Source organism: Bos taurus, chromosome 3 (assembly GCF_002263795.3).
Source record: "Bos taurus isolate L1 Dominette 01449 registration number 42190680 breed Hereford chromosome 3, ARS-UCD2.0, whole genome shotgun sequence".
Classification (NCBI taxonomy): domain Eukaryota; kingdom Metazoa; phylum Chordata; class Mammalia; order Artiodactyla; family Bovidae; genus Bos; species Bos taurus.
Genome location: NC_037330.1, coordinates 75,169,309 through 75,186,429, shown reverse-complemented (window position 1 = coordinate 75,186,429; position 17,121 = coordinate 75,169,309). Strand labels below are relative to the sequence as shown.

The window sequence follows — 17,121 nt, the reverse complement described above, 5'->3', positions numbered from 1 at the left end:
CCCAGTGCACCAGCCCCAAGCATCCAGTATCGTGCATCGAACCTGGACTGACGACTCGTTCCATATATGATATTATACGTATTTCAATGCCATTCTCCCAAATCATCCCATCCTCTCCCTCTCCCAAAGTCCAAAAGACTGTTCTATACATCAGTGTCTCTTTTGCTGTCTTGTATACAGAGTTACTGTTATCATCTTTCTATATTCCATATATATGCATTAGTATACTGTATTGGTGTTTTTTTTTTTTCTGACATACTTTAAATAATTTTAGATCTACTAAGTTTTAAAGTGTTATTAAAAGGAGTATTTATCCTTACACTTAAGTACTTGGATGACTATGTATGTCTTCTTTCGTCACTATAGAATCACCAGTAGCATGGGCTTCCTTGGTGGCTCAGATGGTAAAGAATCTGCCTGCAATGCAGGAGAGCCTAGTTCGATCCCTAGGTTGGCAAAATCCCTTGGTGAAGGGAATGGCTACCCACTCCAGTATTCTTGCCTAGAGAATCCCCTGGACAGAGGAGGCTGGCAGGATACAGTCCATAGGGTCCTAAAGAGTCAGATATGACTGAGCAACTAACACTTTCTATCCACAGTGTTGCTCTATTCTACTTTAATTTTATTGTAACCTTGTTCTAATTTAAGAATAACATGATAAATATATAAAATATCTTCATAGTTCTATTATTTAAAAATGACATCTCATCTTTTGCATGCTGTCAAGAATCGTAAGAGCAGAGATTTGTCTGTTAATATATATTAACTACTCAATCCTTTTTTTGTCATAAATTTTTATCTGAGTAACAATGAAAGAGTCTAAATAATGAGTAAACTTTTGTATAAATTATCTTACTCTTATTATTTACAAGAGGACACAGATGGGAGAGGAATCATCAAACTACTTAATTTTGGAATATAGTTTTTAACACTCCTTGAATTAGATTATCATATGTTCTGGAACGTATTAATGCTTCTGAAAATTGAATCACAAGCCAAAATTTTTCTCCAATTTTTGTTGCTTCCATTTTCACTATTCTTTTAGGTTAATAGAGAATACTACTTTTAACAGAACGGATTAGTTTTTCTTTCTTTGTAGATTTGATGATGTTTTTATTTATATAGTTATATATTTTTGTAACAGTGTTTTTTCAGCTTACTCCTCTGTAAGATTTATCTTAAGCTTAATTAAACACTTCCACATTTCCAGGCTCTTTCTGTGAATATTCTGACCCCATAAGTATGTAATAAGCCCTCTGTTCTGCATTCTTATTAATTATCTTAGATGAAACTTATGATCAGATAAGCTTAGAAAGTACTATTTTATGTTGTAGAAAGTAAGGAAATATAATGGTATAAAAGAGCATCCTCTGATGAAGATGCTAGAGATGATCATCTGGTCAAGATAGCCATCTGGTAAAAATACATGTCTTACTCTCCTTACTCAAAAACCACTCCATATCTTCAAAAGCATAATGAGAATAAAAAAAGCTATTTATATTAGAAGAACATAATTTTCTTCATTACTTTCTTCTCCATACAAAGAATTATGGGTGGTATATGGCAAGTACGCCTTAAGTATTGAATCAATAACATAATTTTAGCTTTGCTTAAAGAGAATGAGCATATACCTGGAACTGAGATATAATGGAAACACAGTAATGCCTACAGACATGATGGGATCCAGACCACAAATAGAAGGGGTAACCATAAATTCTGATCCTGAGTGGTTTAAAAAAAAAAAAAAACCCTTAAGCATAACAGGAGAAAACGAATTTACGGGGATTGAGGAAGGAAAAGCTTTTCTGCTAAGAGAGACTGAAGAACCTAGAGCTAGGGTGAAAGGAGAGATCAGATACAGATTCAATACTGAAAATTACAGCACATTACCAGCTGCTTTGGACAGAATTTGCAATATCCAGGGTGAATGAGAGCACTAAGTTGCTAATTTAAGACTTGGTTCTAAACCCCAGAAACTTGAGGGTCAGGTGGAAGTAACCAGTGTCAGACATGGAGGAGTGAACATAGGTAAGAAAATATTCACTGACACAAATGGGCATGAAAACAAATACTTTAAAGGAAAACTAATGTTAAAACTACTCTAACAATAGAAATTTTACCCCAAGGGAAATCAAGGTTATAAAGCAAGCTAAAAAATTATTTTAAGTGTGTGTAGATTCTCAAATAAAAGGAAGAACAATATTTATAAAAACAATAACTTACAAAACAGGAGTGATGACTAAGAGCAGGTGGTTATAAAAAAAAAAAAAAAAAGAACCAATTAGAAATTCTGGAAATGAAAAGGTCATATAGTGAAGTAAAAGATGATGTAACTATTTGTTTAAAATATCCTCTGTTAAGAAAGTGGACTAGGGAGTTATCCTTCCAGTCTGGGGAAAATAGCCTGTACAGATGATAGAAAATACCAGATTAGATGCTTGGCTGGCATTAAGCAGACCAGCACAGGCAAGTTGTATTATGTATTTAATATCTTCGTTTAGAATCTGCGCATGCATGTGTGCTGTCACTTCAGTCATGTCCAACTCTTTGCGACCCCTTGGACTGTAGCCCACCACGTTCCTCTGTCCATGGGATACTCCAGGCAAGAATACTGGAGTGGGTTACCATGCCTTCTTCCAGGGGATCTTCCCAACCCAGGGATCAAACCCAAATCTCTCTGTCTCCTGCTTTGGCAAATGGGTTCTTTACCACTAGTGCCACCTGGAAAGCTGAGCAATCCACAAATTAAGAAGGTAACTTTGTCAGTAGCTTCCTGCTAGAACTATCTTTGGACCCTATTGACCTTTTAGGGAAAATTACATTTATTCATCTGCAGAGTTGCCAGAGTACCTGATAGTATATGTAGAAAGGCTGGCTTTCCTTGAAAAATTTCCTTCTTGGTCAAGAGAAATACCTGGGAACTCTGTTCAAAGGTCCTAAAATAACTTACTGATTCTGATTGGATGGTAAATTACACCTTGTCCTCTCTATTTGAACCTGAGTTGTCTATTGGACTACCAACATTTAAATGAATAAAAGATAAGAAACATCATAGTATTATTAATAATAAAAGGAAATAGGAACTAAAAATCTTTGGTTCCTTTACACCTATTTTAGCTGTGGGGTATTTGAATGGAGTTATATATTCAATAAACAACCCTGTATGCTGAGTCTCTTTCAGTGTGCTAGTTCCAGGGAAAATGAAGAGGACTTTATGTTTTCTAGGCAGAGCTTTAATAATCAGCTTCTTTGGACAGCAGACAAACTCAATAAAGGAGAATATATATATATTTACTTTCCAAAATAATTTATCTTATTCACTTAGAGGTTAAAGACACAGGTTTTGCAGTCAAGCTGCATGAATTCAGAGTCCGGCTTTTCTATCTTACTAGCTGTGTGACCTTATGCAAGCTACTTAATCTCTCTGTGCCCCAGTTTTATCATCTTCTAAATGGGAAAGTAATAGTACCTGCATCAGGGAATTATTTTGAGAAATAATTAATTAATATATGTATAATTGCTTAGAACAGAACTTAGTATACAGTGAATGCTCAATCAATGTTAGGTACTATGATAATATAATAATTATTATAATCTTAGATTTGATGAGTACATAGCAATTTGACTTTCAAAAATTCTAATATATAGTGTAAATGTCATATAAATATTAGCTATTTGATAACAAATTATATTAATGTTTATTATACTGCTGCTTATTGTATATTTATATGAAAGTAGCCAGAATCATAGTAAAAAACCGCCTTTTCCTTTCTCTTCAGTATATCTGAATTGGGAATATAAGATAAAGAGGTAGAGAATTGAGGAAGAAATAATATAAAATACCTTTGGTTCCTGAGGGTAGAAGACAGTCCAAACAGATATATCAATAGCTAGGCAGTAAAGGAATTATCTGTCAGAGGAAGTCATGAGTAACAGAGCTGAGGTTGATGGCCTATTTCTATTCCAAGAACAACCAGATTACTACAGAAGTTCTGGAATCTATCCAGAGAGCACATCCTTGTATGGAATGTGTGAATGACAAAGTAGCCAAACCACAGATGAATGATGGTCCCTTTAGCTCACATAAGTGGAGCAAAGGAGGGAGCCCTAACTTGCTTCAGCATTTAAAGTTACAGAAAGAAAATGAAGTCGCTCAGTCGTGTCTAACTCTTTGCAACCCCGTGGACCATAGCCTACTAGGCTCCTCCGTCCATGGGATTTTCCAGGCAAGAGTACTGGAATGGGTTGCCAAAAATTGTAGAAACTTCTGTCAAAGATCCATTATTTCAAAAAAAAAAAAATCTGTTGCATCAATCTTTTGACCTTAACTCCTATCCTGCCTCAAGATTTTCACACCACTACTTCAGACCTGGGGACTGTGATTCTCTTAAAGGCTGTTTGGCAACCTGGCTTCAAGATGTTTGCACAACCCTCTGTAACCCAACGCAAAACTTCTCGTAACCCAGCCATGTGATGTGGAAACCGTTAGCCCTCCTCTGGCTCCACCTGTGGGCAGGGACAGTAGTTTGATCACAATTACAGCTCATAAAGAATTTAGTTGTAATTCATGGTCCTGTGTTTTCTTTACACAATTGATGAGCAAGCTCAAGTGTTCTTTTATATTTCCAAGGTTGATGGTTTTTTACATATACAGTAGAGAAGCTAAAGTGATTCAGTCACCCTTTGAGCATAGATGAATAAGCAGTGGGTGTTCAGATTTCAGAGATAAATTACCCCAGTGAGAATTGTCCTCTTTCCCAGGTGCCACTGTTCAGCCATGTATCATAAGGGCACAAGCGGATGTATTAATCTCCAAATATTGTAGGTATTTTCTCACAGCAGTCGGATAGGGATGACACTTCTCTTCACTAGAGATTCTGCGTGCTTTGATAGACTATGTAATTGAGCATCCTGAAACTTCAAATGCAACAACAGCTTTATTTCGACTGCTTGTCACTTACTTTTTGCCTTTAAGCTATGCTCAAAATACGTGAGGTGGGTAGGTATGAGCTGTAACAGCATTTCTCAGAGCATGTTTGTGAAACACCACTGTACAAGATACTCTGCACACACACAGAAGTTCCACAATAACTTTAGAGTCACCCTACTACATTAGTATATTAAAAGTTCCTTAACATTTTTCATTAAAGAAATCTGGTTGATTTTGTTTAATTTAACATTTCCCAAACACATTTGACCATGGAACCTACTATATCTGTCAGAACAAGTTTTCTGCAAAACATATGTAAAACCAAAATCAGCCACTGTTAATGCTTTGTCTTGGATTTTGGCTATTTAGGCCATAGTGATACTCTGGGTTCTGTTATGGCTGGGTAAAGGAAGCTGTTCTTCTATTACTCTGCAGTTTTTGCTCATTAATACCCTGACAATAGAAGTAGATAAAGCAGGAAATTTATGAAGGGCATAAATTAGAGAAATATGAATAGTTGGAATGTCAATTATTAGCCAGTTCTATTTGACATATTAAAAATTGAGGGTTTTTGTGTTTACTACTGATCCCAGTCAAGGATTTATGGTAACTGAAAGAGTATGAAGTTATATGTTGTTATTTTCCAAGTCCATATTTTAACCACTACACTGCAGTACTTCAGTACCCATTCGTTGATTATTAGGTTTAATTCAGATTTGTTTTCAATTTGTGTCACAACAGGAATGTTAGTTATTAGTGCTTATGAGTTAATTAAATGTTGAATCACAGCTGGCTTGAAAAATTTCATCTCGTCCATTTGCTATATAATAGAAAAGGAAAATGTGGTAGTAGTACCGCCAATTCCGGTTTCTATGGAGCCCTATGTTTTCTTTATTGTCTCCATCATTGTACTTGAACTCCCACTGATGTAAGTGAAGTTTTTGCAACTGGAAGGTCAGAACTAGACATGCGAATATGTTTGTCGGTTGATATAAGCAGAGTGCAGCCAATTATCATGACAAACATTCATCGCAATTATATTGTGATGTATATTGTATTTTATATATTGTATTTTCTGTCAGTAATCTGTTCTTGTGTATTAATACATCTTCTCTGTTTTAGGGTTGTTGAAAAAACTAACTACTCTAAAAGTAGATGACAATCAACTTACGATACTACCCAATACAATCGGAAAGTAAGTGCCAAAGTTTCATACCAGTCTGATTCTCTAAAGCCAGAGACAAAAGAATATATTGAGTTTTCTACTTTAACACATTTTCCACTGGAGATCTCAAAAATTTTGTTCATATTTAACCTCGTTTTAGACCACATTTTATTTACTTATATATTTGTGTATATCAATTTAGTTTTATATGTGAACATTACATCAACACCCAACTATATAATATGATAAGAAATTCTTGACCATTGCCCTTTCACAAGCAAAGTGATTACCCAGACCTTCAATTATATCATTGCCTGTAATTTTCCAGATACTACTAATTTGGATGCTTTTGACTGAGTAGCAGCTCTAACTTCACTTGAATGTCTTACAAAATCAAATCAATTTTTATAAGATCTGCATTATGTATATGTTACCATTACATTGTTAGTAAAATTTGATATTTATAGAAACTTAATGTATTTTTTGGAGAAGGCAGTGGCACCCCACTCCAGTACTCTTGCCTGGAAAATCCCATGGATGGAGGACCCTGGTGGGCTGCAGTCCATGAGGTCGCTAAGAGTCAGACACGACTGAGTGACTTCACTTTCACTTTTCACTTTCACTTTTCACTTTTCTGCATTGGAGAAGGAAATAGCAACCCACTCCAGTGTTCTTGCCTGAAGAATCCCAGGGACGGGGGAGCCTGGTTGGCTGCCATCTATAGGGTCGCACAGAGTCAGACACGACTGAAGTGACAGCAGCAGCAGCAGCAATGTTTTTTTATTTTTTTTAACTTAAAAAAGGTTTTATTGAGATATAATTGACATCATACAATGCACCCAGTTAAAGTATATGATTCAATGGTTTTTAGACATATTCACAGATATATGCAACCATCACCATTTGGAACATTTTCATCTCAAAAAGAAACCCCATATCTTTCAGCTGTCACCTCCCTAGCCATCCATTCCCAGCCCCCCAGTTCTATGCTGCTGCTAAGTCGAATCGGTCCAGTTGTGTCCGACTCTGCGCGACCCTGTAGACGGAAGCCCACCAGGCTCCTCTGTCCCTGGGATTCTCCAGGCAAGAATACTGAAGTGGGTTGCCATTTCCGTCTCCATTAACGTATTTTTAGACTTAAGGAAATAAACATGTTTTAGCTTGCATAAAAAGCTTCAAGGTAAAAGATCATTGTTGCCTTTTAAGAAAAAAATATATTCCATTTATCTGAAAGTGATTTATTTCTAATTTTATGTTGTCATTAATGTTTGATTTACAGTTCTTGAAAAAATGTATGTATACTTTGGAATTATTTTGTTTACAACAAAAGTGAGAAATCCATAAGCTATCTTCATTCTAAAATTTTGTAAGGCCATTTTATAGGAATCTTGTCCCACATTTCATGTAAAGAATTATATAAATCCACATTTTAACAGATTTGGGTATACTTGGGGTGGGGAGAAAGCTTTTTTAAAAAAAACAGTTTTGATAGACATGGTTGATGTACAATAAACTGCATATATTTAAAGTCTACAATTTGATGTTTTGATATTCATATAAAGCCATGAATGGAAATGTTAGGGAAATGGACTATACTATATTTTATTGCAATAAAAAGGAGAATAAAAAAAGCAGTAGGAAACCTATGAGAAATCTCTACCTTCTGCTCAGTTTTGCTGTGAACCTAAAATGGCTATAAAGTTAAAGCCTATTTTTAAAAAAGGAAGACTGCCTGACAAACTGTGGTAGTCAGACTTGGGTGTTTGGTAGACACTTTCTCAAAAATGAACAGAGTGAGCTTTGTTACTTCAAGGACAACAACTGACAGTATTTGTTGCCAACAGTGAAATTTGAGCTATCAAGCAAAAGTTGGAATTTTGAAAAATTTGTATCTGCCACTGTAACTTTGATGGCTTCCATACATTTAAAGGCTTTCTGATATCGCTGGTGTGATCATGAATGTGATTTATTGAGGTTGTCTGTGAAATGCATCAACATTTGGAAAATCTGTTTAATTCTGTAAAGCAACATTTTCCATGACCAATGCATGAGCTACAAACTCACACATGAGAAACAGACTCATTCAAAGTGCAAAAGGATTAGTTGATGTTAATGTATTGGTATGAAGAGTAAGAAAAGTTCACTGATGTATTTTAGATTCCATATTGCAATTACTGTATCCCCTAAAAAACCACCACTTGTTGAGTTTTCGTATAGTATCAAAGAATAGTCACAATTATTCAAAAAGACTGTGAAAATACTCCTCCCTCCCTTTTCCAAATACATATCTATGTGAGGTTGGAATGTATATATATATAACTTAATCAGAATAATATACAACAGCATATTGAATACAAAAGCAGATATGAGAATCCAGTTACCTTCTATTAATTTAAACATTGGAGAGATTTGAAAAAATAAAGCAATGTCACTCTTCTCACTAAATGTTTCTGTTTGGAAATATAGATACTTTTATAAAAATATGTCACCTACATTAACATGTCATGGATTTATTATTGTTATTTAAGACTGAATAATAATTGTTTTTAAATGCTCTTTTAAATTTATAATATGATAGATACCAATAGATATAAACCATATAAACAAAAGTACTTTAGGGTTACCAATGATTGTTAAGAGTGTAAAATGGTCCTAAAATGAAAAATTTCGAAGATTTCAGTTCTACATTTTTTTGGTTGGTAAAATTATGACAGCCATTTTCTCACTTACATTCTCACTTCAATGGAGCACTTGTGCAAAACATAAGCCAAATCTAAACTTTTATAGTACACCTTGATAAACAATCTTCATGAAGTAAAAATCATAATGATACAGTGGCTTTGCTTTTCTTAGGGAATTCAGAACTGATGGATCAGAGGTTTAGCTCAAGGCTAGAGATAAATTGGATTAGAATACTATTTAATGTCACCCCAGGTCACATGCAGAAAGTATTTTGTAAGTGGTGGAATAGTTATTGTTGTTGTTCAGTCGCCCAGTTGTGCCTGATTCTGCAACCTATGGACTGCATCACACCAGTCTTCCCTGTCCTTCACTATCTCCAGGAGTTTGCTCAAACTCATGTCCATTGAGGCAGTGAGGCCATCCAATCATCTCATCTTCTGTCATCCCCTTCTCCTCCTGCCTTCAATCTTTCCCAGCATCAGGGTCTTTTCCAATGAGTCAGCCTCAGGTGGCCATCACCCCTTTGCATCAGGTGGCCAAAGGGTTAGAGTTTCAATTTCAGGGTTTCAGAGTCTTATTTTATTATGAGACATTCTATCTAGAACTCTGCTCACCAAAATGTTAAGATCAGCTGCAGTGAGCAAAAATATTCTCATTCTGCATATAGCATGTTTCATAGATTAAACTTATCTTTGGTAGTTTTTAATAGTCCAACTGTAAAAATTGCTGAAAGAATTCAGCTGTCTTTCACAGCTGAAATAGATTCCATGACTTTTGTGCCAAATGACTTGTAAAATTGGTTATTTTTGTTGTCAAATCTTAAGTTGTGCCTAGAAGTTCCAGCCATTCTAAGAACTGAGTGTGCAATGAAAATAGTAATAAACAACTTTTTGCTTGTGTTCACATTGTGCCAGCTACCATGTTTGGTGCTTTACATGTATTCTTATTTAAAGACCCCATCAACACTATTCAACGTGTATCATTTTCTCCCGATTAACAGATGCAGAAACAAAGGCTGAGAGAAGTTATCAGATCTCAAAGCTAAACTGTTAATTGACCTATGATGCTTCTTAATATATGAGATAGTTGAGTCACATATTTTGCAATATTTGGTCATTTAAGAGCTCCAGTGCTCTAAGGGCAAAGGATCTTCCACAGGAAGAGAAACTATACTAAGCCTTCTCTCTGTTAGCTTCGTAGTTTTGGAGAAAAAAAATGAAAGCTCAAAAATTTGAATGGATATTTTAAAAAGTCATTCCATCATAGCATATGGTCAAAGAGAAAGACTGGAATCAGAAAATTTGATAACTATGCAAAGCTGGATAAATCACTTCTTTCCTATGGGCCTCTGACTGCTGAGGAATAATGCAAGGAGCACTGGGTTTAGAGTCCAGCAGCATGGGTGTGATCCCTCGCTATGCCACTTAACTATGTGAACTTGGACAAGTGTTTAAATTCTCAGTGGCTTAGTATCTTCATTTGTAGTTTCCACCTATGTCTAAAATTCTAATTCTTTGATCTAGATGTTTAGTTTATATAACATTAATACCCTAGATGGTAAATTCCAGTAGTCCACTTACTAGACTGCTATAATGACAAAAAAATAAGCATTCTATGTACCTGGATGCTAAAAACTGTGCTTACCTCTATTCTCTAATCATAGAAAGATACACAAAGAACTAGAAATGTACGTGACTTTGGGAGGAGAACTTGGGGGCTGGGCAATAGAGTAAACAGGAGATTTCCCTTTATTGAATCCCCAGTGTACTTCTTAAGATGTAAAGTTATTCCAGTTAAAAACTTAGAGAGTTAAACTTAGAGAGCATACACACACACACACACACACTTCATTTGATAAAACCCAAATTCCTTCACATTAGTATTCAATTCTTTCCATAGTCTGGTGTAGACTGCTGATTCTCAATATGTGGTCCCCTGACCAACATCATCAACTCCAACGGGGAACTTGTTCAGTTCAGTTGTGTTCGATTCTTTGCGACCCCGTAAATCGCAGCACACCAGACCTCCCTGTCCATCACCAACTCCCGGAGTTCACTGAGACTCATGTCCATGGAGTCAGTGATGCCATCCAGCCATCTCATCCTCTGTCGTCCCCTTCTCCTCCTGCCCCCAATCCCTCCCAGCATCAGAATCTTTTCCAATGAGTCAACTCTTCGCATGAGGTGGCCAAAGTACTGGAGTTTCAGCTTTAACATCATTCCTTCCAAAGAAATCCCAGGGCTGATCTCCTTCAGAATGGACTGGTTGGATCTCCTTGCAGTCCAAGGGACTCTCAGGAGTCTTCTCCAACACCACAGTTCAAAAGCATCAATTCTTCGGCACTCAGCTTTCTTCACAGTCCAACTCTCACATCCATACATGACCACTGGAAAAACCATAGCCTTGACTAGATGGACCTCTTTGTTGGCAAAGTAATGTCTCTGCTTTTGAATATGCTATCTAGGTTGGTCATAACTTTCCTTCCAAGGAGTAAGCGTCTTTTAATTTCATGGCTGCAGTCACCATCTGCAGTGATTTTGGAGCCCAGAAAAATAAAGTCTGACACTGTTTCCACTGTTTCCCCATCTCTTTCCCATAAAGTGATGGGACCAGATGCCATGATCTTTGTTTCCTGAGTGTTGAGCTTTAAGCCGACTTTTTCACTCTCCACTTTCACTTTCATCAAAAGGCTTTTTAGTTCCTCTTCACTTTTTGCCATAAGGGTGATGTCATCTGCATATCTGAGGTTATTGATATTTTCTGGCAATCTTGATTCCAGCTTGGGCTTCTTCCAGTCCGGCGTTTCTCATGATGTACTCTGCATAGAAGTTAAATAAGCAGGGTGACAATATACAGCCTTGACGTACTCCTTTTCCTATTTGGAACCAGTCTGTTGTTCCATGTCCAGTTCTAACTGTTGCTTCCTGACCTGCATACAAATTTCTCAAGAGGCAGATCAGGTGGTCTGGTATTCCCATCTCTTTCAGAATTTTCCACAGTTTATTGTGATCCACACAGTCAAAGGCTTTGGCATAGTTAACAAAGCAGAAGTAGATGCCTTTCTGGAACTCTCTTGCTTTTTCAATGATCCAGCAGATGTTGGCAATTTGATCTCTGGTTCCTCTGCCTTTTCTAAAACCAGCTTGAACATCAGGAAGTTCACGGTTCACGTATTGCTGAAGCCTGGCTTGGAGAATTTTGAGCATTACTTTACTAGCATGTGAGATGAGTGCAACTGAGCATTCTTTGGCATTGCCTTTCTTTGGGATTGGAATGAAAACTGCCCTTTCCAGTCCTGTGGCCACTGCCAAGTTTTCCAAATTTGCTGGCATATTGAGTGCAGCACTTTCACAGCATCATCTTTCAGGATTTGAAATAGCTCAACTGGAATTCCATCACCTCCACTAGCTTTGTTCGTAGTGATGCTTTCAAAGGCCCACTTGACTTCGAATTCCAGGATGTCTGACTCTAGGTGAGTGATCACACTATCGTGATTATCTGGGTCATGAAGATCTTTTTTGTACAGTTCTTCTGTGTATTCTTGCCACCTCTTCTTTTTTTTTTTTTTTGTCTAATTTTTTTAACTTTAAAAAAAAGTGTATCGAACCTGGACTGGCAACTCGTTTCTTACATGATATTTTACATGTTTCAATGTCATTCTCCCAAATCTTCCCACCCTCTCCCTCTCCCACAGAGTCCATAAGACTGTTCTATACATCAGTGTCTCTTTTGCTGTCTCGTACACTGGGTTATTGTTACCATCTTTCTAAATTCCATATATATGCGTTAGTATACTGTATTTATGTTTTTCCTTCTGGCTTACTTCACTCTGTATAATAGGCTCCAGTTTCATCCACCTCATTAGAACTGATTCAAATGTATGCTTCTGTTAGGTCCATACCATTTCTGTCCTTTATTGAGCCCATCTTCGCATGAAATGTTCCCTTGGTATCTCTAATTTTCTTGAAGAGATCTCTAGTCTTTCCCACTCTGTTGTTTTCCTCTATTTCTTTGCATTGATCACTGAGGAAGGCTTTCTTATCTCTTCTTGCTATTCTTTGGAACTCTGCATTCAGATAGGTTTTGATATTATAATATCAAATTAATTTGATATCAAATTATAATATAATATTAATTTGATATATATAATATATTTATAATGTCAAATTAATTATAACTATAATTATATAAAATTATATAATTTTATAATATTTATATTGTATCAAATTATAATATATTATATTAAATTATATAATATCAAATTTTATAATTGTATAAAATTATATAATTTTATAATATTTTATATTGTATCAAATTATAATATAATATCAAATTAATTTGATATTATATTATATTATATATAATATATATTATATTATTTTTATATATTATATATAATTATATATAATAACAAATTAATTATAATTTTATAATTGTAATATAACATCAAGTTAATTTAATATCAAATTATAAATTTGATATTATAATTGAAAAGTTAAATGATGATACAAAAGATAAATAAGAAACTAACATAAGAAATGGAAAAATATCACATTCGTGTTCTCTAACTTGTATAATGGGTTGGACATGCTCAGTCGTGTCCAACTCTTTGTGACACCATGGACTGTAGTCCATGCAATTCTCCAGCCCAGAATACTGGAGTGGGTAGCCTTTCCCTTCTCCAGGGGATCTTCCCACCCCAGGGATCAAACCCAGGTCTACTGCATTGCAGGCAGATTCTTTACAAGCTGAGCCACCAGGGAAACCCAGGGAACTTGTTAGGAGTGCAAATTCTCAATCTCAGATCTATTGAATCAGAAACTCTGATCATCAGACCAGCAATCTGTGTGTTAACAAGATGTTCCAGGGTTTCTGATGCATGCTAAAGTTTAAGAACCAATATGTAGATTCAGCTTCTTAAACAGCTATCCATTGTGATGCTGGTTTAAAACAAAGCTCCCTTAAACAAGCTTGCATAATGGTTGGCTGCTTTGGCTCTGGAGCCAGACCTTTTGGGTCCAAAATCTGGCTTTTCAATGTATTATTGGGTTTATAGCCTTAGATTCCTCCTCAGTAAAATGGAAATCATAATAATGCCTACCTCATGAGAATGTTGTGAGAATTAAATGGGAAGTACTCACATGTTAAATAAATGCTTCTTAAAAATAAAATCTAATAAGGTAAAGAGTTACTGACAAATCAAATTGGGGGTATTTGGATTCAAAAAATATGTTTACTTGTTTTGCTACTTCATTCTTCTCCTTCTGCCCACCCAGACCACTGCAGCTTCCTCTAAATTCAAAGCTCAGTATACCTACTAAATGAACCAGTATTTTCTAAACTTAATTCCTCCAAATAGTCATTACTTGAGATTTTAATAGGTATGACATAAAAATAAGCTTCATGGACAAATAAGTTTAGGGAACTCTTTACAAAAGTTAGAGAACACTAATGTAATATTTTCCCATTTCTTATGTTGGTCTCTTATTTATCTTTTGTATCATCATTTAACTTTTCAATTATAATATCAAATTTATAATTTGATATTATAATATCAAATATAATTTTCCAATATAATATGCCTTCCCAACTAGAATATGCACTCCTTAATGGTTGATAACATGTCTTGGATATGTTTAATCCCTTCATGGGGAAATATTTGCAAATCTTGGAACTAGACTGGCTTCTCCATTCATTAACTAATTGAACTTGGGCATGTCAAATCACATCTCAGGGCTGCAGTTTTCTCATCTGTAAAAGCGAAGTAATAATACATCTTAGAGGTTATTGTCAGACTTAATGTTAGATAGCCTTCAACAAATCATAATAGTCATCAACAATAATAAGCAAAAAGACATTTCTTTACTGATCCTTGCTTATGTTTATCTGTGTGAGGATTCGTAATATAACATTAGTGAAACATCCAGTTCTTAAAAAGAAAATGTTAACACTTATGTACAAAATATAATAATGCATTGTCATTATATATATATATTATATATAATAATAATATAATAATGGAATAATGCATTATTCTGCTCAGACTGCCATAACAAAATAACCATACATGAGTGGCTAAAACAGCAGACATTTATTACTCTAAATTCTGAAAGCTGAGAAGTCCAAAATCAGTATGGTAGCAAGGTGCATGCATGCTGAGTCACTTCAGTCATGTCTGACTATTTGCAACTCTATGGACTGTAGCCTGCCAGGCTCCTCTGTCTATGGGATTCATACTAGAGTGGGTTGTCGTGCCCTCCTCCAGGGTATCTTTCCAACCCAGGGATTGAGCCAAGTCTCTTATGTCTCCTGCATTGGCAGGCAAGTTCTTTACCACTAGCACCACCTTGGCATCCCCATGCTAGCAAGGTAGCATACCTTGAATCGTCCCTGATACTCCATACAGCAGGCATTATAAACCAATTTTATAGATGAGAACACAGGGATTAATAAGTAGATGAAGTGCACTCAACTATTAAACGACTATGCAAGCCTGTCTCAACATTTTTCACATCCCCGTTACTTCTATTGTTTTAAAAGTGAACTAAGAAAGTGAAGCCCAAAGTCATTTACTTTTATGTTTATTACCACCTACATAATAGAAGATTTAATGGCATCTGATGGTTTCTAATGGTCATACATGAAGTTAAAGTGAAATTATACATTAGCTATGTAATACAGTCATAATTCCGCTTCCTCATTAGCTCAGTAACTGAGGGTTAATAATAACCTCAAATGATACCCTGAGAAGGGCAATATCTTCTCATCCAACACTAATTCATGGAAACTGAACTAGAGAACAATGTAGTTTTAGATTTAGAGAACAGTTTTAGAACACTAAGTCAGTATTGTGTTTAACATCAAGCATTACTGCCTCCAATAGTGTCACTAGGACTGACATGTGGTCAAAGGCAAATTTTACCAACACAACTACTGCAATATGTATACATGAATTTTAGCTGTAATTGACATATTTTGTGTGTGTGTGTTTCATGTTATCCTTGAAATATTAGCAAAGGACTTTAAAAATGTGTGGTCCCAGGACCAGCAACTTCTATATTATCCAGGAGCTTGTTACAAACACAGAATCTAGGCCCCATTCCAAATCATTACATCTGAATCTGCATTTTAACAAGTTCGCCTGGGGATCCATATGCACGCAAAAGATTGGGAAGTACTGCTTTGTATTTTGTTTGTTTGGGTTTTTCGGTCATGCTGTTTGTGGGATCTTGGTTCCCCAATCAGGGGTTGAACCCATACCCTTGAAGTGAAAACATGGAGTCCTAAGCACTGGACCACCAGGGAATTCCCTGGAAAGCACTTTTTTAAAGTATTCTACACTTCTTTGTAGCTTGATTTTACTTTCAATGTGCACTATTATAGACAATAGAAAAAACTTCTTTAAAAAGATAGGTTTTTGTCTTTTTATGCACAAACAATGCAGTTTTGGTGTGCTACAGGATGATGTGAAATTTGTATATACTGCAAAATGGTTACTACAATAAGTCTAGCTAACATCTGTCACCATATATAGTTACAAATCCCTGGTGGCTCAACAGTAAAGAATCTGCCTGCAATGCAGGAGCCATAGGAGACGCAGGTTCAATCCCTGGGTCCGGAAGATCCCTCAGAGGAGAAGATGGGAACCCACTCCAGTATTCTTGCCTGGAGAATCCCATGGACAGAGGAGCCTAGCAGGTTACAGTCCATGGGGACACAAAAGAGACATGACTTAGCAACTAAACAACAGCACAGTGCTATATTAGCTCGTCCTGACTTATTTATTTTATAACTCAAAGTTGGTTCCTTTTGATCACTTTCACCCATTTTTCATACTTGCCTAACCCCACCTCTGGTAAACACCAATTTGCTCACTGTGTCTATGAGCTTGGTTATTTTTTCACTTTTATGCTTATTTTTAAATTTCACATACAAGTGCAATCATACAATCTTTGTCTTTCTCTGTCAGACTTATTTCACTTATTTTTGTCTATCCTTTGGACACCAGTGATCATGTGAGTAATATGGTACAACTGTACTCAGGATCCTGTAATAAAATACTTTAGGTGATTTATAGCAGGACAGCCATCAGTAAAGTCAGTTGGAATGTCATATTTTGAGTTTGAATCCTTTGAATTTCAGAGATAATTGAAGGATGTGTGTTTTGCACCTAAGTTTTCTTTGTAACACAAAGGTGTAAAATAATTTCAGGGTATAAATTATTAATTCAACATAGCCCATGATCCAGTAAAAATGTTATCTTTTTATTTCAGGAAGTGCTCACTTTACATTGTCGTGGGGACTATGAAAACAACCATGCACACTGAAACTGTACAAAATAATC

The 17,121-nt window shown here is 35.8% G+C and overlaps 1 protein-coding gene across 2 annotated transcripts in view; it reads left to right on the top strand.

The window, feature by feature from the left end:
- Window positions 1-17,121, top strand: part of LRRC7 (leucine rich repeat containing 7) — a 613,767-nt gene that overhangs the window by 458,246 nt on the left and 138,400 nt on the right. For both annotated transcript variants that reach the window (XM_059884769.1, NM_001192108.2), the window contains one exon: window positions 6,053-6,125. In XM_059884769.1, the coding sequence (XP_059740752.1) occupies window positions 6,053-6,125 (73 nt within the window). The remainder of the gene's footprint in view (window positions 1-6,052; window positions 6,126-17,121) is intronic.